At 37.6% G+C, this 23261-nt stretch overlaps 1 protein-coding gene across 3 annotated transcripts in view; it reads right to left on the bottom strand.

Moving 5' to 3' along the window:
* Positions 1–23261, bottom strand: part of PLD5 (phospholipase D family member 5) — a 176199-nt gene that overhangs the window by 100957 nt on the left and 51981 nt on the right. For 2 of the 3 annotated variants that reach the window (XM_008640008.2, XM_017740352.1), the window contains exon 2: positions 1419–1555. In XM_008640008.2, coding sequence (XP_008638230.1) covers positions 1419–1555 — 137 coding nt within the window. Of the gene's footprint in view, positions 1–1411; positions 1556–23261 lie in introns of all 3 variants that reach the window. The other variant, XM_008640016.2, reaches the window with a different exon arrangement.

The raw sequence follows: 23261 nt of genomic DNA, 5'->3' as shown, positions 1-23261 counted from the left end.
ATGCTGCAAGTATATTCCATCTGAAAGGAGATACAGACTTAAAGAATCCTCTTGGTTTTGGGTCATTTCTTTTTTTTTTATTAAGTAGCATGCAAAAAATAATATAAAAACCCATTACAATTGAAAAACCATAATCACATTTTCTGGATTCTGAATTAATGCTGTCTGCAGGGTGACAGGTGCAGCATAAAAAGGCACTGTCCCAAAAGAGTTGTCACACAAAATGAACAAAGAATAGCAGAAATGAGTACCGAAGGCTCAAAGAAACATTAATCTTTCATTAAAGTATTCTAAAATGCAAATGTCAATTACCTCCTACCCACTGTACACCTAGTCATTGGTAGCTCAGTAGATTCTGCACAAACAATGGAACAGGGTGCCCAGAAAGGCTGTGGAGTCCATCCTTGGAGCTACACAGAGCATGAGTGTGCACATGCCTGAGCAATCTGCTGTAGCTGACTGTTCTGAGCGGAGTCACGGACTGGAGGATGCCCAGAGGCCCCCTCCCACTCCAGCAATTCCATGATCAGATTAGAATGGATTTCTGAGAAGTTATTTAATAATGACTGTTTTTTTCTCAAAGTGGATTAGCGAGGGTGCTCTGTATAAACGTTAAAGTCTTGAAAGAACCCAAACAGAATACAACTGGGAAGGAAGTCTACAAATGATTTTTAAGTCAGCTTGGTGGACAGAAGAGGATCTGGGACAGTATGACCCAGGAAAAGCATTGGTGATCACTAATGAACAGATTCACAGAGAAAGCTGACAGTGAGTAGCAGCAAAATGAGATTCAGTCTGGAAATGAAAGGCCCAAAAAATGAATCACCTACTTAAATCAGTTCTGTTTTAAGAACCAAAAGTAAAAAGATATACACAACCATGGCAGGTGTCTGAGGCAAATCTTAATTCAACACTGTCAACACTCGTCTCTCTGATCATATCACCAATTTCCTTCACAGTTCATAGGTAAGCCACTGTGTTTGTAAGGGAAATGCAACAAACAGGAAATAGAAAAGCTTCCTCTACACAGAAGAGACAGCAATCTTAGGTCAAGAGGCATCAGTGACCTTTCTGGAGAAAGAAAGAAGTGCTCTTGATGAGACAAAGAATTGGGAACTAGGTGATCCACCTCAGTAGTTAATCACTGAAACTTAATGGACTTTGGCTCAGGCTTACAAAACAACTGATCTAACTCCAAGGTCTTGCTCAAAACATACCACCTAAAATAACTTGAAGAAGTGTCCTTTATTTTGTTAAACTAACCTCCCAAACCAGAAATTCAAAATGAGAAATCATTTCTTCCTCTGTTAGTTGCTCTTCCCAATACCACAGGACTATGGCAATTACTTCATGCCCTTATATAACACACATATGTTCCTTTCCACCCCAAAAGAGAAGTTTTGTTTGTTACCTCTTACCGACAGTTATTTTGACAGTTCTTTTCTGAGAGTCCATCCTCATCTTCTCCCATAATATCCACTGCCGAAAATATCAGTGCAACCAGAATTGCAAAGCAGCATACCAGTGCAAAGATCACAATGCATCTTTGCTGGGACTGAAAGAGATTAAGATTAAAAAAGTTTTAATGGCATGAGCACATTCTAGTCAACTACTTGAGACTAAAACTTTTACATAAGATCTAAATTTCTTTGAAGACCATACTGCCATAGCTGTCAACATGAAACACACCTCAGGATGAAAACACTCTCAAAACTGTCCTTCATGTATCACCTTGAGATGTATTTTAAATGTCTCAGACACTGTTAAATAATTCATGTCACAAATAATATTCATAATTTAAACTGCTTTCTGTTTGTACCAGAAGGAAAGCATTATGCATTAAAATAATGACTCCTACATTAACGACGTATTTTCTGATTGTGCCTTGCAGGTAAAGTACACATTTGGGATGGCACTTAGAAGTTTCATTGTGTTTGGCTGAAATAAAATGTCATTGCAAAAAGAGCAAAGTTTCTTTTTTTGCTACAAAAAGTACCTGACATTGTCAGTATGACTGTCACAGCCACTCAGACACTTTGGCTAGTCCTTGCCCCACAGTATTTATAATATGATGAAAACAATTTCACAGATGATAGATAGGATTCAAGGAAACAACAGGAGGCTGTTGCTCAGTATGATCGGTAATGCCCTCCACATCTCCGATTAAATATTAAAACATGGCATAGCACTACGTTATGAAATCTTGCAGTAATAAATCAGATGCACCTGGTAGCGCCCTAGATAAATGTGAAATCTCCTAAAGCAGTCTCTTGACATGCAATTTACAGAAAGGATATTCTATTCTGAAGCCAAATGTTCAACAAATATACTGTGCATTTTTCTACTGAAGTAAATTTAAACAAGACCACACACATAAAAATATCAATGTCTAATGTCTGTTTCCACAGTTATTTTCTTAATTTTCATTACTGCCCTGTAATTAAAATGTCACATAGAGGAAAAAGCCTCATAAAGGAATGGGAAAGGGGGGAAGTGCACAGGAAAGCATGGAAAGTGTAAGGGAAAGGAAACAACATCATGCTTGCAGCTGATAACCAATTTCATAGAATTTCCATTGTTTCTGACATTTTGTTTAAGAGGCTGTAAGTTTCAGAGTAATAAGAACATTTTCCCTTACACATAAAGAAAAAGTCTAACTTCTTTTTAAATAAAAAAACCTCTAAAACTTCCCAGCTAGTGCACTTCTCAGGAGAAACATGCTCATGTTTCATTTCAGAACAAATCAGATATAAAGATTTTTATTTCAGTCTGAGAAAATCCAAAACACAGCAAATGTCTTCTTCAGACAAACAGGAGAAAACTCATCTGAAATTTAGTGAAAAATGTATCCTTTTATCTAACAGTAACACTGAATGTGTGGCTGAGGTTATATGCATATTTTAAATATAATGCACATTAGACACTTTTATACATTTCAAATATATGTTTAAATCTGTATTTCTAATATATTAACTAAAATCTTACAAGAAAGCAGCATAAGAAAATGTTCCTCAGCCATAAAAAAGCCTACTTAGGAAATAAATAAAATGTGGGAAGTTTTTTTTCTGCTGCTAGGTAGAATCATGGCAACTTTTGAAAAGAGTTGTAAACTACTGCACCTGGGTGTCCAGAACTAAGGCTGCACATTGGGACTTAAGAGAAAATTGTTAAACACTGTCTCACTACCTCATACTGTTGGGAAGAAAAACTAAAAAGTGCCAGAGAAAAGTAGGTATTCAGGTCTGGGACATTGCTCTATGCCTTCTCCTCATCAGGCCGCTTCAGACTCCTGTTAAGATGACCCTTGTCTCATGCAGTTTTTTTGCAGTACTGCAAGTGTATTCACAGAAACTGTTTGATGCAGGTTCCTCCATGCACTGAATGTATCACCACGGCAGCAAGATAGCAAAGCTGCTCCCCTAACCAGCAAACCAAAAAGAGCCTGGGCTCGTTTTCTAGTCCCTAAGAGCAGTGGATGTGACCCAGCAGGGCTCACAACAATAGGGCTCTTTTTCCTCCCAAATCAGGCTAACTGCAGCCATTCTACACACTGGGACTAGCTCTGAGTTACTCTGGATAAATTTGTAGCACAAGCATCCTAGCTGCCACATGGTGTGAAAAACTTCATACTATTGCTCCAGGGAATAACTCCCATCTTCTTGTTACGCGGCCATGCAAGCTGCACAACAACTACACAGAGTAGTGGGATCACTGGACCAGCAGGAACCACATCAGCCTTTGATGCTGGGCCACTACACGCGGAGACAGCAGGAGATGCTTCACTAAAAGGTGGGCCACAGTGTTGTAAGTCATAACACACCTCTAGAAACCTCTTAACATTCTTAAAGCTTGAAGGCCAAATCCATGTAAAATCTACAGTGTACCAACAATAATATGGTATCACAAGGAGGAGAGGGTGTGGGGGAAAAAAGGTAGCTGCAACAGATGCTTTAAGTTCAATACCAGGAAATTTTATGGTAGCAATTTCTAGGTGCTCATGTTAAAGCAATATGGAAAGGGGAAGTCAAAATAATTCTGAATGGATCCTCCTAATCTAGCATTAATTTCCATTCCACATAGTTTTGGGGAACATATTCAAGGTTTCTTGACTTCTGCTTTGTAGCTGAAAATCGTATGAAGTTTAAATCCCTGTTCTTTCATGTATACAGCTCATCAAACTCTGCAGTTGGAGTGACTGCTGCTCCCTGTAAGCAGTACCAACTCACTACCATTAGTAAGATCACTGCTATTCTACAAGCACTAAAATAAAGACAGAACCACACAAACCTATTTTACTGCTCTTATTTTCAGAGCTCCTTTGTATTATGCAGTTGTCTTTGACAACTATAATGGATTAATTATTTCACTTTTTCTTAAGTACCAGCTTAACAGTATGATAACAAAGAGCATAGGGAACCTTTTAAATCAACATTCAAAACCCCCCTGTGACTACAGCAGTTTTTATTTGAACTAAGGATAATACAAAATAGTAAATAAAATAAAGCAAAAGTTCCAAGTTTGTGATTCTCTTAACTCTAAATTTTTAGCCACAGGTCTGAAGGGTCAAGTAAAGACCAGCAAAAAAAATTAAAGAGAATAAGGAGGATTTAAAGAAGTTTCACAGTTGATGTTGAACTTACTCCTGCTGAGTGGTGGGTTTTTCATTGCTTTTAATTCTATATATTACATATAAATTAATGTTTGGAAATTGCTTACATTAATATTTATTCTAGAAAAGAAAGAATAAAAAATAGCTACTTGTATCAAACAAGTCTTCTGAGCCTACCTTTTCACAACAGTAATAAGTCCTTATTTTCACACACTTTGCCATAATGCTGACAATTTTCAAATAATCTTTTCCTAATTAAAACAGATTAGGACAGACCATATCCCTGGTCTATTATACCATCTATGAATGCCTCTGTCTGTGTGTATGTGCAAGTAATAGCAGCCTTCAAGAAAGAATCCAAAATCGAAGAGCTCACACCACCGACAGACTAGAAGGAACCTGCTAGGCTGCTCTTCAGACCCCTGTGTCGGGGGGCTTGGGCAGACTTTTTGTTTGATGCTGTCTCATGGCACATCCCCTTGGCAACTGGGATCCCTCTGAGCTTATCAGACCTATGCTTCTTTTTGCTCCAGTAAATGCATTAATCAGCGTTCAAACTTTCAGTCTTCAACCCTTAATTACACAATACAGGGTCGTGAGGGATCTCTAAAACTTATGCAGTCCATCTGTCCATATACATAGTTATTTGTACGATTATTAATTCTGACAGTTATTTGTTTAACCTGTCCCCAAAAATCCACAGTTGAAAGAGATCCTGTAGTGTTTTCAGGCAACCACATCGCATATCTAAGCCCCTGACTGACACCTAACTTAAGTCTCTTATGCTGCAACAACTCTTTTTTTCCTTCCTGTACTCATGGAAAACAGCAAACAGAGCATTTCATTCTTTCTTTTACATATTTAAAGGCTGCTACAGATGCTAAGAGGCCCAGGGCCAGACCACCTACTAGCTTGACTGTACTGATGTGCAAGCCCAGAAATTCTGTTGCATGAGAGAAAGATTTGTTCAGAGCTTATGGAAGATTGGGAAAGAAACTCCTGCAGGAACAAGGACTATCAAAAATACCAAGAGTAAAACATGTTCCTTTCACCTGGCTCAACTAGCTTAAACAATACCTAAGTTAAAATAAATCCACCAAAATGCTGCATTTACTAAAACAAAGCATGGCGATTTTTCATGCTGTTATACCTCTAGGGAGAGAGTGAGAAGAAAAGCAAAATCTGCACAATGGGTATGCAGTACAGTACTATTCAGACTAAAGTTTAATCTGGGAAGGACCTGCTTGTTCATTATTAAGAAAAAGGATAGTCTATGTCAATTAAGGTTATCAGAGCCTGTGATACCCATGCAGAATTGAGAATGAGAGCAAGAAAAAGGCCTCCATTGTTACTGCACTCACATTGCTCAAAAGCTGTTATGAACACTTTACTGGCTCCTAAAGCTTTCAGTTTCTTCACAAACAACAGGCATTTCTGTGAGGCTGAGATTTTAATCAGGAATTTATTCTTCCTCCAATGCAGTACAAGAATGTCCTCTCCCAAAACAGGAGCCATGAAATTGCAATGCTGTATCTACAGAGAAAACTGACTCCATAACAACAAAACATGTCATGGCTTTGAACCTGTGCTTCATTTTTTTATACCTATTTAAAGACTAAAGAAGGCAATACTTATACACCATGCTAATACAGAATTTATATCTACTTGTCAGAACTGCTGAGGCTCTAAGAGGCAGGTTTTCACATATCATAATCTGCTCCTTCCCGCAACACACGTGAACACAAAAGTGACAACAAAAGCGCTCGTCTGCAACACCCATAACTGTTCACAGCCCTTACAGAGCTGTTTGTGAGTCAGGTTCTATGGCATGCTACAATACACCTACCAAAGAGAACAAGGAACTGGACTTCAAGAATTAGCAATCATTCCTGGATTACCCTTGGTTCTTAAAATCGTCATGTGTGTTTATTAGAGAAAAACATTGCTATAAATACTATTTCTCCTTAATCTGGAATCTGAGTACACTAATAACCTTCAATGTAGCCTTGGATCTCCCAGCTAGTATGATTAATGCCAATCAACAGTTAAAATCCTCTTAAAAATAATAGGAAGGAACAGATTCAAGAGTGTGAAGGGAAATTAAATATTTTAAAATTGGCTGGACCTAGTTAGCTTTATCCTTGGATATTTAAGGTAGTGGCTGAAACTAACAGAACCTTTGGGACTCATCTCTGAAAACTCACAAGTCTGAGTGAAGTATCAGAAGACTGGAAAAAGCAAAAGTGTTACCCATATGCAAGAAAAAATGGTGAGCAGACAGTAGAAGTTGGGAAACAATAAGCTAGTTATTTTCGCTTCAGTCTCTAGAAAATATGTAGATATCTAGAAAGTATGAAGCTTTGTCATGCAGAAGTCACATCAATCAATTTTGATTTCTAGCTTTCCTAGTCACAAGCCCTATTATTCTGCTGGAGAGCTGAAAATAACATATACTCTCACCTTTAATAAAAACTTTCTTACAAACCACAGCAACTGTTACAGGAGAGGTGTAAAGCTGGTTGAAATATCAAGCTCATTGAAAAATGGGAGGACATTTTAGAAAAGACTCAGAGGAATCTGCTGTGTATCTGTTTTTGTTCATGTCTCCACTAACAATCCAAATTATGGAGTAGAAATGAAGAGTGCTTATTACGTTTTCAATCAAAACCAAAGCAGTACGAATTGAAAGCATGCTGGAAAACTAGATTAAAATTTAAAAATGTTCTTGACTCTTTAGGGAGTATGTCAACAAAAATAGGTTAAATTTCCATAAAGGAAGATAAAAGAGCTACAAGCAGGTAGGACCAATCAGTTGTCCATATACAGGAACTGAGAAACCACTAGAAAAAAGAATAACCAAAATTATTAAGAGGCTGAAACAGATGCTTCAGAGGAAGACAGACAAAAAAAGGGTAGGAGTCCATAGTTTGGAGAGTAGAAGAACTATGACCAAGGGGTACAATATCTACACATGAGCATCAGGTATAGTGAAGGCAGAATTATTCATCAAGCATCACAATAAGAGAAATAGTGGATGTTTATTGAAACTTCCAGGAGTCAAGCTTCAAAAAGATAAAGTACTTTTTATGAAGATGATATTAAGCATCTGGAATTTGTTGCCACAGGAGGCTATGAAAGCAAACAGCAGCAGGAGGTTTAAAAAGAGTTTAGACAAAGCCTGCAAAAATACGTCCTCATAAGATGCTAGAGAAAACAGGCTGGGATGTGCCCTCTACTAGAGATGATGGGAAACATGCCACTGCCCACTGGTAGGCACACAGTACAGGCCTGGAGACGCTGTGAGTCCGAGCTGCAGAATGCATTTTCTACATTCTTAAATAGTTTAATTTTTCCACAGAAGGAACCAAAATTTATAGCAGAGAACAACCTGGTCATGTCACATCATGCCACATTGCGTTGACTTAGACTTCTACATCCTGCTATAATGCCTGAACTGCATGCAAGGCAAAAATAATCCTTAACCTCTACTTCAAGCTGGCATATTTTGTTCACCTTTCAAGACTGCATGCAGACACTTTAAAGCAAAATCAACAGTAAATATTTAGGCCTACGGTTGCCACTGAAACAAGAGAACCACCAATTAATTCTCCAACCAACACATCCTTTAATATGTTTTCCAAGCAAACAAGAAGACACACTGTCCAGCAATCTCCCTGGCTGGCCAGTTTCTTTTGAATCTGTATTTGAAAGAAAGATTTATATCAATCTAATTATCTCAGACATTTTACAAGATCCATATGCAGGTAGATTTGGCTGAGAAAGACACAAATAAGTGCCTCTACCAAGGGAAAGACGGTCCACCACACCCAGGGCTCAGTAGCATGCAGCCTCCTGGAGACAGGGGTGGAGGAATCACTGCCATGGGGGAGTTGTGGGCCCTGAGCACACACCCAGAGAAGCAGCTGTGTTGGCTTCACTGCTCTCTGAACAAACGTTTGATCCAACAGCTCAGGCACATAACACATGGACCGGCACATGGCTATAAATAGAAAACCCATAAACTACTTTGGAAGAAATCCAAGGCTTTAGAGGTTACTTATCTGGACCTCCTCCGAACAGGGTGCTATACTGCAGAAGGATATTAACATTCAGAACATGAGGTCTGTAACAAAAAAGGGTTTCCAGCACATAACCAGCTAACCTCTGATGCAATTTGTTGACCACAACTGGCATAAGAGAAGGGATGAAAAGCCCGACTATATTTAAGTGTTCATGTGCCGTTTTCCCGAAATTGGGCCCTGAGTTCTCATCATGGTATATCGACTCAGGCTTCAGCATAATGTAAGGCAGTATTATTATTTGGCAATGTCAAAAAAAGCCATTGTCCATCCTAAAAATAACATTCTACTCAAATCTAATGCCTCCTACAAAGAGAAAAAGAAAGAAAAAAGCTATTGAACAATCTCAACCTGGCCTGAACAGCCAATTCAGAAGACTATTAATACTTCATCAGTATGAAAAAAACCTGTAAATAGGATTTCTATATTCCAATATATCTTTGTGCATCTTTAAACCTGGACCCTCTAAGAGAGGACTCTTACTGCAGCTAGCATTACAGCCCCTTACTTCACCAAGACAAAACCAAACAAAAAAAAAGCAAAAATTGTGTTACAAACAGGTATACAAATGCTGTACCTAATTTTATGTATTAGATCTTTTATGTACAGATAAGAGACCTTCTATGTACAACTTTAGTTCACAAATATAATTAAAAACTGAACTGTTGAGAAACCAGGCGAAACCCAGCAACTAATCACAGAGCAAACAAAGATTTGGTCTATTATTTCCTATCAAGAGCTGGATCCCATAAGGCAGCATTTTGAGAAAGAATTAAATTGATAAATACATCAAGATGCAAACCATTAATATATTGCAGAACAGTCCATTTAAAATCAATTATAATCATCAGAGGACAGCTGGTGGGGGGGATATAGCAGATGATAAAAAGACTGGCCTATAGGCTACATGTCCTGCTTCTCTCAACACCTAGTTTAATTTTGATGCTGACACTCTTAAATCCTAATGAAAAACTAGACTGAAATATCAGAATCTCTAAAAATGAGAATCTTCCATGGACACAAAGCAAGGAGTTGCAGTAACTTGCCATATTGCATCTGTCTCTAGCCAGCAATTCTCTTGTTTTCAAAATAAACAGGGGAAAGAAATAGTCTATGGCACTACTCTCTTTTCCATACTTTGCTTGCATTCATCAAAATCACATTTTTCTACTAATCCTGACTCATGAATTTCTTAAATCGCTTCTGGAATGAACTGTTTATTGTACATGTTCAACTTTCAATCTAAATTACATTCCTACTAAAATGAAATTGAATGCTTTACATTAAAAAGAAGGGGGAAATTGTATTTTTTTCTTAGTTGCTGATTAAACATGCTCAAAACTTTTTCTCTTAGATATTTCAGACTAATTTTAAATGTCTCACCAGGAAAGGGAGGACATCCTACATTTAAAGTACTTGAAGCCATGCTTTTATTTCAGGTTTTAGTTCAGCTTTCATTTTCATTTGGTCACTTTTGAATACAAAAATGAGCTGGAATGCAGAAGTTTCCATTGGCTACAATGACTCCAGAGTGATTTCATCCCAATTCCTCTGGATCAGTCTAATACATGTTGTTCTGGCAGCATAATTCTGCACCAAACTAGGCAGAACTGCAGTGACTAAGACAGCTTTAGCTTTTCAGGTAAGGCTCCTAAAGGAGCAATATGAAACAGATATAAATGCTCAAAATTTTAGTAACAACCATGTCATGCTATTAAAGCATGTTCCAGTATAAAGACAATCTGTTTAGATGGCAACATCCAGATATTCAGTACATTTTAATAGGCTGAATACAGGATAGGAAGCACTTGGGAACAGAGGACAGGACAGGGCGTGCTCTGGCAAACTATGGTATTTACCACTGAAACATCAAAGAGTTTCAGACTCTGACAAAGGCGATCAGCAAAATGTTGGGCAGCTATTTTGTGAGCACACGATAAATAAATTTTTATGTGCTAAGAATTTTTTAAAAGAAAATACAGTAAACCTAACAATATCAGTGAAAGCATGTCTGTGACAGATCACTCCGTATCACGGAGACACCCAAAAACCACTGACACATCTCTGTGTGTCTTACCCATACGTGTGCCATGTTTCCTGAAATCAGAGAGCATTTGTAATGTAGATTCTGGTTCCAGGACAGTTACCAATTTGTCTCTGTGTGTCTGTGTGTATATATATATATATTCATTCCTAAATACGTATATTTATACACACAAACTGACATGTAATAATGACCACCAACATCCAACATAAATCTGTCTCTAAACCACAAGGACAAATTAGCAATAGGCAGTGCGAAGTAGCAGCATGAAGGCAGACCAGACTCTATACAGATGAGTACACTGATTTACACTAATTTACACTACCATTATATTACATTACAATACTCCAATTTACAAATGGCAATGCCTCTGTTATGCTTAAAAGTAACTATAATTTATTTTAGTACATTAGTAACTCTAGAAAAAAATTGTAGTAACCTAAGTAACCTAAGACTTGCTGACAGCACAGCTTCAATTACAAAAGTCACTTTCTTTCAAAAAAGTGTTTTATATAATAGTGCTGCTAATTAAGAGAAACCAAGTGAAATTTTAAAGGAATGAAGAAATTTTATTCACAGTTTGCATATGTCATTTTTGACACATTAAATGATCATATGTACAATCAGCTCAAGCTTCATGCACACAGCTTTTGTTTTGCTAAGATACTTTCAAAATGAGACAAGACCAAATAAAAGATAAAAAAAAAAAATTGTGGCTGCTGGCACATAGACTCCATCAGGGAGGCTGTGAGACACAAATCTGAGCTCAAGTGAAGTTCTGTAGAATTAGAAATTCATCACTACCTGGAGTATGTGTCTTCTTTTCCAAATTAATGAGGCAAAATACTTTACGTTAAAGTTTTAAAATTAGATTTTAGCATTTAATCCTGTGATTGGAACAGGCTAAGAATGTATCTACCCTACCATCAACTACAGCATCATTACATTAAGTTCCAACAAAGCAATAATTCTATAATCAAAGGCAAGTGGTGCAACTGAACCTGGAGGGACTAACTCATTTTGTTAGATAAATCACAAATTTCCAGTTTCATAAAGTGTAAAAAGCAAATTAAGAATATTTCAATTTTTTTTTTTTTAAAGTTTGCTTTCACTCATTCTGACAAGATACACTTAGAGAAAAGTTTTATTAACTCTACTATAAATTAACACAAGTTCAGGAAAAGAAATTATCTCATGTGGGAAGCATTTAATTTTTGCTCATTCTGAATTTTTAAGTACACTGTGAGTACATGTTGAACTAAAAGATTTGCCATTCGGCCAAGAAGTTAATTCCATTGTCAAAGAGAGCACAACCAATGTGACATTCACAATAGGAATTATATTCTACTGTAAAGAGAGATAAAGGAAAACAGAGGTTTTGATCTGCAGCTAATCAGAGATATAAAGGTAAACTAGTTAATTATAGTGATTAAGTGTATCCGATCTATGCTTTCTTTCCTATGGCAGACTCAGGAGGTAATTTAGGTACCATGGTTTTTATTCTACAGAATTCTGTATTTGTATTAAATGACAGTGTTCACACGTCTATATTTTAAGTAACTCTACTTGATTGAAAATTCCTTTACTGGCTGAAAAATATGTAATATTATGAGTAAAGATGGGACTGCCATACTGACTTCAGCTTCCCTGAATCACAACAAATGAACAAATATTTGAATATTTACAAAGACAATACATTTATAAGCACACACAAATATACAACAAGAAAGCAAACAAAAAAGAGCACCAAGAGAAATAAAGACAAGAAACAAACAGCAGCAGACCTTTAAGACCTCCATCTTCTACTTCCCTCTACCACAGTCTCTTTCCGTGTGAGATCTGTTCCAGTGTTCTCAGAGTTCCTCATAGTTGTAGAAGCATTTTTTCTACTCCTAGTGAAGTTGACACATACCATTATGGGTGGAGGAGATAAAGGTACGAGAATCAAGTTAACTGGGCAAAGCAAATTGTCCCTGGATGTTTTCTTTTTTCACTATTCCAACGATATTCATCCTTTCCCCCTTCCCTGCTTCACCAAACAGCAAAAAATAATTAATCACTGTCATGGTCTCACTCCAACTAACAAGCCCCCACTCTATTCTGCCATCTTACACATTTCTGCCTTCATACGGAGCAGACAAAAGTTGCACAACAAGGACACCAGCTTTCAGAACCAGCAGAAGATAATGGATATCTTGAGGGGAGAACAAAAAAATCAGCACCAGCAGGATCTAGTTTTGAAGGGTCAGAGAGATCATTTTTCTAGAGAGAGCTGCAACCAGGTTCCTGCAGCAGCAGAGTGAAAACTACTGTACTCTGATTAACTTTTCACCTCTCACTGGAATTACCAGATACCTCTTCCACCAGAAGCAACACTCCCTGCTGTTTGCCCTTCCTGTGCTGCCTTATCTCCATATTAATAAGGTCAGACTCCTTCTGGTATGTTGAGATATCAAGGTGTCCTGATTTACAGCATTTTGTCAGGTTGTATTTTACAGCCTTGTTTTCTCATTTGCTACCTTTGTGGAAAAGGCTTTGTCCTACTCTTTTCTTTGTTTAATATATTACTGTAGTATTCTACTGAATTGGGCTCATTGCCTATTGTTCTATTATCTAGTCAAAATATTTATTTTTATTTTCTTAGTCTGTTTATAGGATAAATAAAATCGTTTTTAAAAATAATAATCTCCACAACAAGATATATAAGGACAATCTATCAACATCATAACTGAGTGGGCAGACATGTTAACTTGGCTTCCTATATTTTCTTCCTTCAATGGTTTTTGCATCCAAGTAGTTAAAAAAACAGATAAAACAGAGCCCCATTATGTAAAACATTTCCCATTACCAGGTGGCAGAGATTCTCTTTCCTTCACCCCACCTTCAAATATCATGACACCTGACTTGAAAATGTCTTGAAGACCTCCTCCTTTATATTACATAATGTTTAAGTCATTCAGAAGTTTAGTTTAAGTTATTCAGAAGGAAAACTATGAATGCACAGGAATATACATATTTACATGCGCAGCCTTGACCACAGAAGTCTCAGTTCAATAGGAAAACTATCTTAGAGATTAAATATGATAACCAACATATATGACTGGTTAAAAAAAATGAATTAAAATATCTATCTAGGGACATGGTTGTTTCCATTAAAACCATAAAATGTTCTGGCCTACCTGAGTGTGTGTCTAGTTTTATTATTGTTTCAAAGTAGGCAATCATTACATATTTTTTAATGATTGCCAACTTGGAATTTTAATCATTCTGCAAAATGAAACATGGAATGAAAGTACAGTGAAATTCTGTCTTCTTATTCTCAGTTCTGTAGCAGACAACCCTAAAAAAGTAAAAATAGTGGGAGAGATGAAGACAAACCTTAAATACAAAACAGCCACAGAGCAACTTGACATGGTGGTGGCACACATGCCTCAGAGAAGTTTCAATGTTCCTGACAGCAGAGGAGGTGTATTGCACCTCACCAACAGAGATGCTTATGTACCAGACAAAGTTCCAGGAAAGACTGACTGCATGCCAAACAGTGCCACTAAGCATTATCACCTTTCATCCTACTCTGAAGTCCAATATTTTTCTGGTGCTGGGGATTTTTCCACTCCCTTTCTTTTCTGACAGCAAACTTCTTTGGGAATACTTTCTTAGGAGGAAAAGAAACCAGCTTATTTGGAATAAAAGCCTCTTATGGCAGGCTATCAATTGATGAAAATTGCTATGGGCACAGGTTTGTCTTACAGTACCTTACAAGCACTTTCTAAATTGAAAAATAAAGTGCAGCTTAAGTTTTCAACACAGTATCAGGCCCTAACACAGCAAAGCTTCTAGAGAAAGGTAGAGAGATTTATCTGTGAAATCTCAGTCTTAGGCTGACAGTCTCATTCCCAGTCTAGAAGTAGCAACAATTTAGTAGAAGCTCTCACTCAAAAAAGCAGCCATTTTGTTAAGTTCTATAAAATTTACACAGACATCCACATATATTTTCCCACACTGTCAGAAATGTTCATAAAATAATGTTCCAAGAGGTCTCAAAATATGAAAGTTTCCTCATTTCTCAGAAAGCAGCAAAATGCTAACTAATTGCTAGCATTTTGGAAGTAATTTGAAATACGCAGATTTACACAGTCATATTAATTTGCATTTTAAATTATCTCCTGAAAGCAGTAGCTGCGTAACACATGCACATTGTACTTACAAAAACAAGCTTAGTCCTAATATTTTTTGCGTGTGTTGCTTAAGGCCTAAATATATTCCATATGAATAAAAACCAATACAGTGTTTACTGCGTATTCTGGTATAATAACCTATAAAATTCAATTAAAATTGGGTACATATTTGTTTTCTGAATGTATAATATTTTAACAAGTATAATTTTAAGCAATGCACATAGATACTCTACTCCTCAAAAACAGCAAACTCAGTATAAATTGATAACATTTCCAGATTACTCTGTGTCACCCTGTGTCTCTGTACACATTTGTTGAGACAACAGTGATTCCCACAATTCTTCACATGCAGATTCCCTCTGTATAGGAAATGTAACTCTAATGGCAACAGGCTTGCTTTTCTCAGTTTCCTAGCTATTTATAAAGAAAATTAATTAAATGTTCAGTGGTATAGACACACTAGGTATGTGCTTCTTCCACAGCACATTCAAAACAAACTATTCTTACTTTTTCCTGAGATAATATACAACATTTCAACAAGACAAAACAGACTTACTGCAGAAGCTGTATGAGAGGCCAAGCATCTGCTCATACTATCAGTTGATTGATACTCTATATTCATGTCTGTGTAGAGATTAGTTTTTAATTACAGGAATTTATTCTCATATTAATCTATTAAGAGATTTTCACAAGAACAGTTACACAGAAAGCATTGCCCCATAAACTGGAAAAAAGTTTCATTTTGTTGAATGGCATGCACTGCATGAACTACTGGTAGCCATGCAAATCAACAGATAGCTAGAAATCAAGAGCCACAATAGAAACCCACAACTATTTTTAATCACAAAATCGCAATTGCAATGAACAGTAATATTTAATACAGTTCAGTGTGTCAGCTACAGATCACCTACCATAATTTTTTAGTTATCAGTGCTGTCCAGACTACATCCTAACATATTTCACAGCGAGAACTTAACGACCTAGGGTCAAAGTTCCCTTTCCTTGTAAGTGGAGAGATATGGGGAAGATGCACAGACCTCACTACAACCAATCTTTCCAAACACACAGCAGAGATGCTTGGAATATGTATTCTAAATATACAGCAAAGGACAAAATTTTGTAGCAACTTTGAGCTAAAGACGTGCGTGCGCATGCATTAGAGACAGAAATGTCCACAAACACACCAAGATACTATATCACTAAAAATGACACTTGCTTTGCAGTAAGCTCAGCACACTTGTTACATTCAGTAAGGAGTCACTGGGGAGAGGATTGCTCTGAAAGGCTATGTTCACCCACTAAATAGCCACCATGCATGCTAGCACACTCCCAAGGCAGATTTAAGTCACAGTGTGAGCCATGATCTATGACATTTCTCACGTTCCCCATTTTTGTAATGATGACAGACTTCCCATCAGCTCCTGCCTTTCTTGGCTACCCACCTTTCTTTTGTATTGAATTTACTATTGGCTTTGAAAAAGCCTCTGTGTATAATAACAATTTTGCCACTGTCTTTAAAAGGAACAAGGCTTAGCTAAACCTTCAGAAAGAATACAGATGGATTTATATTGCAAAAGCCAGAAATACACTTTGAATAAAAATGTGATAAATTTCCTTCAAATCATAAAACTGTAGCCCTTCGTTTTCAGGGGGCATTAAAATGCAGACTATGATCACATAAAAGTCATTCATCCTAAACAACCTTTTCAGGGATAATATGCAATTCATTGCTTAAATACTTTGCCTTTTCTCCTGTCTATTCTATCTGTCTATGGAAACTCCAGTTCCCTATGGCCCTAAAGGCATAATTAGATATATGCCCAAGCCAAAACTTGCCACTGAGCTCAAATTCAGATTTTGCTAAGGACATAAAACGGTGGCTATAATCTACTATATTAATTTTGCCACGTTCATATCTTACAGGCAGGTAGAACACTCATAGCTCAAGTACTTCTGTTTATCATGGTTCTCTGCTAGACAAACCACTTGATCCCATTTTGAGATTACACTAAATATATAAAGAAACACTATTAGATATGGTGTAATGTCACCAGCCTGATTCATACTTTGAATACAAAAGCCTTGATCAAAATTTAATTGATGCTTCAAAGCATCTGGCATTTCATGGAATATTTAGATACTACCCTATTACATATTACCCTATGACATATTACCAAGAATAGATTGCAGTTTCATTTTCCGTTGCTGCTAAGACTTTAATATGTTTATAATTTTCTTTGTCCTATTCTTCTCTATATTCTTTAGGGACATTTCCACAGCATGCAAAAGTTCTAGAATTTGTTTTTCTTATGATGATTTTGCACCCCTTGGAGAAAAACCAAATGGCAAAACAACTCCCTTTGTCTGCTAGGATTGCAAGGCTCTATTTCTTTCTAAACATTAGCTTTGCACTCAGCTGCTGAGCTCTTTACTGAGAAAAAGTGAACAACCTGAACGATAAAGTGTTACAGTAACTTCCTTTTCTGTTTTCAACTGTGTTCTATCATATACGTACTGCTATAATAACCTTACAAAGTCCATAGACTTTCTTCAAAATTTGTGCTAATACAAACATGAACAGAACTTGGCCCTTGTTGTTCTTAGCTCCTTCATGGCTGAAACATCTATAAAGTTATTTAGTAAAGATGAAAACATTTTAATACATGTCATTCTGGTATATCTGCTTCTTGCATGGTTTTCAGCTCAATTCTTGTATTAAAAAAACCAATGGGTATACTGGAAGCTAACTAAGCTTGCTATCTCAACTACATATTAATAATAAACTGAGGTAGTTTGCAAAAACTTATTATAAAGCTTAGCAGTTCTGCTTGAGAAGCATATAAACTTTTTTATTAAACATGAGGGGGGAAAGTAATTAGTTTCCATCAAAGCTACAATAATTCAAACTAAAGAAAATTACCTAGCAATTTATAAATTCAATAAATATGCTCGTGCTTATCCAGAGATCCCTCCAAGGACATTGCAACTATTTGCTGTATCTGCAGAAATTAATATATTCCCTTTCTGATGTATTGTAGCTGTGCAAATTGCTTTGTAGATGGCAAGATTGGCAATTTATCTCTTTGCTATGTAAGAATGGGCTCAGAGACTGTAAATGATTATTTGACCAAAAGCATCTCAGGTTTTTTGGCTTGATGCAAGAATTTTCCAGTACTCTGTTCTCTGTTAGACTCTGAAGAATCACAAGCTGAAAGAAAGCAGCCGGGCAATCCTCCTGACTGAAATGAAGATCTACACTTTTGAGAGAGAAGAGAAACTATCTGAAGGTTAAAAACAAAAAAAGAAAAAGAAAAAGAAAAAGAAAAAGAAAAAGAAAAAGAAAAAGAAAAAGAAAAAGAAAAAGAAAAAGAAAAGAAGAGAAGAGAAGAGAAGAGAAGAGAAGAGAAGAGAAGAGAAGAGAAGAGAAGAGAAGAGAAGAGAAGAGAAGAGAAGAGAAGAGAAAAGAGAAAAGGAGAAAAGAAAAACAACAAACACTGAAAAAGATTGCAATCACCTTCTTTACCGTAGTTAAGCACAGGACAGAACACAGCACGTGGTCCAACAGTTGTTTAAAAATGTAACTAATGATTTGGATGGCACCCTTCTTGAAAAGCAAGCCCTGTCTCCTCTACACTGGGCTTCCACAAAACTCACAGGGCTACTTCAAGGAGGGTACCTAATGTGCAGACAAACTGAGCCACTCTGCTGTGGTAAGATGGGGAAGAGAACAGCCCTGCCCTATCATTATTTAAAAATCTGGAACATCTATAGGGCAACACCAAAAAGCCATCAAAGTGAATTAATGTCCACTAGGATGATGGCATTCCACAGGCAGTTTAGGATAATGAGGTAGTAGAAGTCGTTTAAGGCCATCTTTCTGAATAGTAATCTTGGCTTATTGCACAAGGTGATTAAAACTGAGATGGGAGGTAGTGGGCTGTCTGTAACAGCCAGGGCTGCTAAGAAAAACAATTGAAAATCTTTATTATTTATTTCTCCAAGGTACACAGCCAGAATTATCAAGAACATGGTTCCCTTATGTGATATTACAGGTTCCAAACCATCCTTTTCAGCCTCTCTGATAGAACAATGTTCTATGGACTAGAATGAGGCAGGTCTATGGGACAAAGGAAAAAAGAAAAGACAGAAGTTGGAGCTCACTAACTACAGTGGTTAAGACAAGTAATTTAAAGTACTACTATTAGAAAAGTGAAAAGATGAATACTACAAAAATATTCCTGGTATTTGTTGCTGAATTTCCCTGAAAATTATATATTGACTTGCAGGCAAATCCACCAAAAGACCTAAAGCCCCATGCTTGTATCCCCAAGGATGCCCAGGATGAGGGCTTCAGCACTATCACCGAAACTACTGTAACTGTGCTCACTCTCCATGGTCTTGATGTTGGAGCACAGAGCACAATGAAGAAAAAATTCCTGTCATGGTGCATCTGATATTCAAAGAATTCTTCTATAAAGAAGCTAAGCTCAAATTTCTTTTATCTATTTCCCCCCATTTATTTGTGTCTGGTTTACCTTTATAAATATACCTTCAGAAGGTATACTTTCATAAGTGCCTGGCACATCCAAAGGAAAAAATCTCAATCTTTTCATGTAAGAATCACAGTATATTTTGCTATTTCTTCGGCAATATTACTATCTTTTTACTATCACTCACTGATTCTCTCTCAATTTCAGCAAGTTCCCTGTCTCATCTCTGAAAAGATATCTTTGCACAGGAGAATAAAGATGCATTGAGACTTTGTAGCATGCCTCAACACCTTCACTCAAATAGCCAGGAAGACTTCAGTATGTTCTACAAAAATCTTTTGACTGCTGTCAGAAGTGTCAGAAAACAGCATCAAAGTCCCCTGAGAATACAGGAGGGTGCCAAAACAGGAGGAGTAGCATAAGCAATTTCCATCTACCATTTTAGATTGTCATTTTCAATAAACACCTGGAAACTTCCAATAGTTTCAGCATGTCCAAGTCCATGACCACAGCTCTTAGGGCTATCATGACTTACTCCATCTATAATAACACAATAAAACCTATGCAACTGTGACAGCTAATTCCAAAATACCAGTCCAATATCAAAACACTCCATGCTACTAATAGTGCAGAAAAATGCACATGACATTTCTGACTTTATTTGCCTCAAAATTATTTTTAAACTATAGCCATCTATGAACATGATGACAGATTTAGCATGTAAATGTATGGAAACATCAGCTTAGTTTCTGGAGTTGAAAGAGGCAAGCTGAATTTACTAGAAAGGAAGCAGGACACCAAAGAAAATTTCTTCATATTGTGAATTTTTATACATTTGTGGGCACAGAACCTCAAAGTCACGAAGTTCTGGTTCACTCATTTCAAAAATCACAGAAAATCTGGAAGAGGTATAGAAAAAGGTTAAAAGGATAATCAGAGTCTAGAATGTTTCTATATAAAGAAAGATTAAATAAACTGGTAATCTTCAGCTTGGAAAAAGACACGACTAACAGAGGAATGTGACAGAACTATAAATTCATAAGCAGCATGGAAAAGATGACTATGAAACAGTTATTCACTGTCTCTTCCAATAAAAACACCAGAGGGCATTAAATTAATTATGTTGGCAAGCTTGAAATGAACAAACAAAAAAGGGTATTCAAGGCATTGTTAAGCTGCAAAGTCCCATGCTATGAGACTCATAGGTGATAGAAGCTTACATAGGTTTTAAAGTGGGTATCTTTGGGTTTTCTTCATGGAGAAAAGCCCTGGAAGCTAGTAAAGACAAAAGATGCCAACTCCAGGAACTGGAAATTACATGACTGGGTCTGCTTTGCCAGGGTCCCATCAGAGACAGGATACAAGGCTGGCCAGATGTTTAGCCTGAATAACACAGCTGCTCTTGAGGTCCTTGGTACTCCCTTCCTGGAGAACAACTCTGGCTAAACACTCCAAGACTGTATTTCAGGGCAGTACTGTTGTAAGACACACTGCCTGCTCAATATTAGCAACACAGTCACTTGTGGCAAAGAATACAAACACTGAATTTTCTAGAATCTGAGCTCAACAGCTTCAGGGAACATAACAGAACATTACAGCTCCCAGCCAGACCCCACGGCTCCTACTGCCAGCCCACGTTCCAGAAGCCCATGTCAGCTACGAGGGATGTCATTCCCTGCCCCAGCAGTGCCCCAGCAGGGCGGGGCTCCAGCTCCCCACAGTCCTGCCCTGCCCTGGGCACTGCTGAGCCAGGGCTGCCTGCAGCACAATGTTGAACACCAGGGCTGCCCCCAAGGTGCCCTCCTCCCTGGCTGAGCTGGTGGATGGGCCCTGGTCATCAGGCCCTGCCCTGACAGACCCCCACCAGTAGGAGCCCCACTCCTACTGGACTCTGCTTCCCAGGGACACATGGCACCCTGGCCAGTGGTGCCCACTGCACAAAGTAGCCTACTCCTCCCACAGCAAGGCAATGCAGTCATTGATCCCTCAAAATCTGCACCCAAGGACAACCTCACTGATCACAATTTTTAGAGACACACCTTGCAGGCACAAGAAAGAAGTTACTGCATTGCACACAAGCTGTCATGGGTGACAGTGAGGTCTCAGCTGCTCCTGCTTTAGGGACCCGGAGTTCTCACTGTTGAGTGAAGAATGACCATACAATCTGATTCTGTGGCCATTTACCTTAAACACATCAATGAAATCACACTATTTCTATGCCCTAGGATTGAAATAAATGGCAAAAAAAAATGTTTAGTTGAACTCTCTTGCATTTACCATAATTTCAGAGTGTTTATTAGGTATCAGTGTGTTAGGCTTTTTGTGAGCCTGAAATCTCACTGTCCTGGAGGCTTTCATGGAAATATCTTGTCCTAACCTCCAACATATCTATTCTGAAGAACCTTTTAAAGATTACTTTCTTCTTGCACATCATTGTACAGTGAACATTAACTTTCACTTGTCAGCTTTAACCAGTCACCATTACAAATGAGATGTATTACTTGAATAAAAAATTAAAACTCTGGGCTGATCAGTAAATTTTATTCATGACACAGGAAGAGAAGGAAGACAGAGAAACTCCTTTACATAAATCTGTCAAAATCTAAGACCATTTGTATTTAATTTATGACAAGTGTTGTATGGGTTCATTAAAGTTTATGACCTCAATAAAAACAACAGCAATTGCTACATAGAAACAGCACCAACATGAATTCAGCAAACTGGCTCAAATGTTAAAAAATAAAGCTAGAATGAACACTGTCTGATGTAATGCAAACAACATCCAATTACATCTATCAAAGAAGTAATGATATCAATCTATATCCAGCTACTAATGTATTAGTCCTGGCCTTCAGAGGAGGACACTTTTTCTTTATCATCATACGAGACCTTGGAGCATCCCAGTGCCACATGCTGCCATGTGTTCTGTGCCAAAACTCAGCTTCCAGATAGCAAATACATTAGATTCATGAAGACAGCAGATTAATTTTCTCCTTGCTTTCTACTTTAAGAATAAAGTTTATTGAGAAAACATAGTGCTTGTCCACTGTAAGAACAGCTCTTATATTTATGGACTTGTGTTATTTCATATATAAACCTTCCATATAAACACAAGCAGCAATGCAAGTAAGTCTCAATAACTGCGCACACAAAGGTACTGTGTACTTTGGCTATACGGCCTGCTCTTCTTTCCCAAATAATAATGGAAGATAAATTAATTTTGGCAGTACCCCACAGCCACCTGAGAAGTCTATTATCTCTATTTTGCCTATAACACACATTTTATGAATTCAGTTTTTGCTCATTTTGAATAGATTCTGATTACAATAAAAGGTAGAGATACTCATCACTTCTGAAAAAAAAAGTTAAAAGGACAGGTTTCGAGCTCCTTAAGTGTTACAGTGGGGATACTGCAACACGTGTACCAGACAACGAGGCCTGTGGAAAAGAAATATAAGGACCAATTCTTGACAGATGTTTCAGAGATGTTTATTTCTCCAGCCACATGGCCGGGGCTCTGCCGAGGAACTCCCACCATCTGGGTTGAGGGTCCTTGCCCGCGCAGGGGCACACAAAACAACCAATGGGGAACGAGGCTGAGCAGGGGCAGGGAAACACCATGCCTCCCCTCAGGGCCCCTCTCCCAGGGCTACATGGCGGGAGGAGGAGACCCCAACATCTCACCCGTTTATTTTTAACAAAAGGAGATTTAAAACTTAACATTGAAAACAACTGGATAAACATAACAAGAACAGTTTCAAAACAAAACAAGCCACCCTCCTGAGTCTTTAAATGTCCAAACAAATTCTCTGGAACATCTTAAGGCTGACAGAAGGGAGACAGAACTCTCTGGGCATGCTT

The sequence above is a fragment of the Corvus brachyrhynchos genome, unplaced genomic scaffold, assembly GCF_000691975.1.
Source record: "Corvus brachyrhynchos isolate BGI_N302 unplaced genomic scaffold, ASM69197v1 scaffold31, whole genome shotgun sequence".
Classification (NCBI taxonomy): domain Eukaryota; kingdom Metazoa; phylum Chordata; class Aves; order Passeriformes; family Corvidae; genus Corvus; species Corvus brachyrhynchos.
The sequence above is the reverse complement of the archived record's forward strand: the minus strand, read 5'-3'. Positions and strand labels throughout refer to the sequence as shown.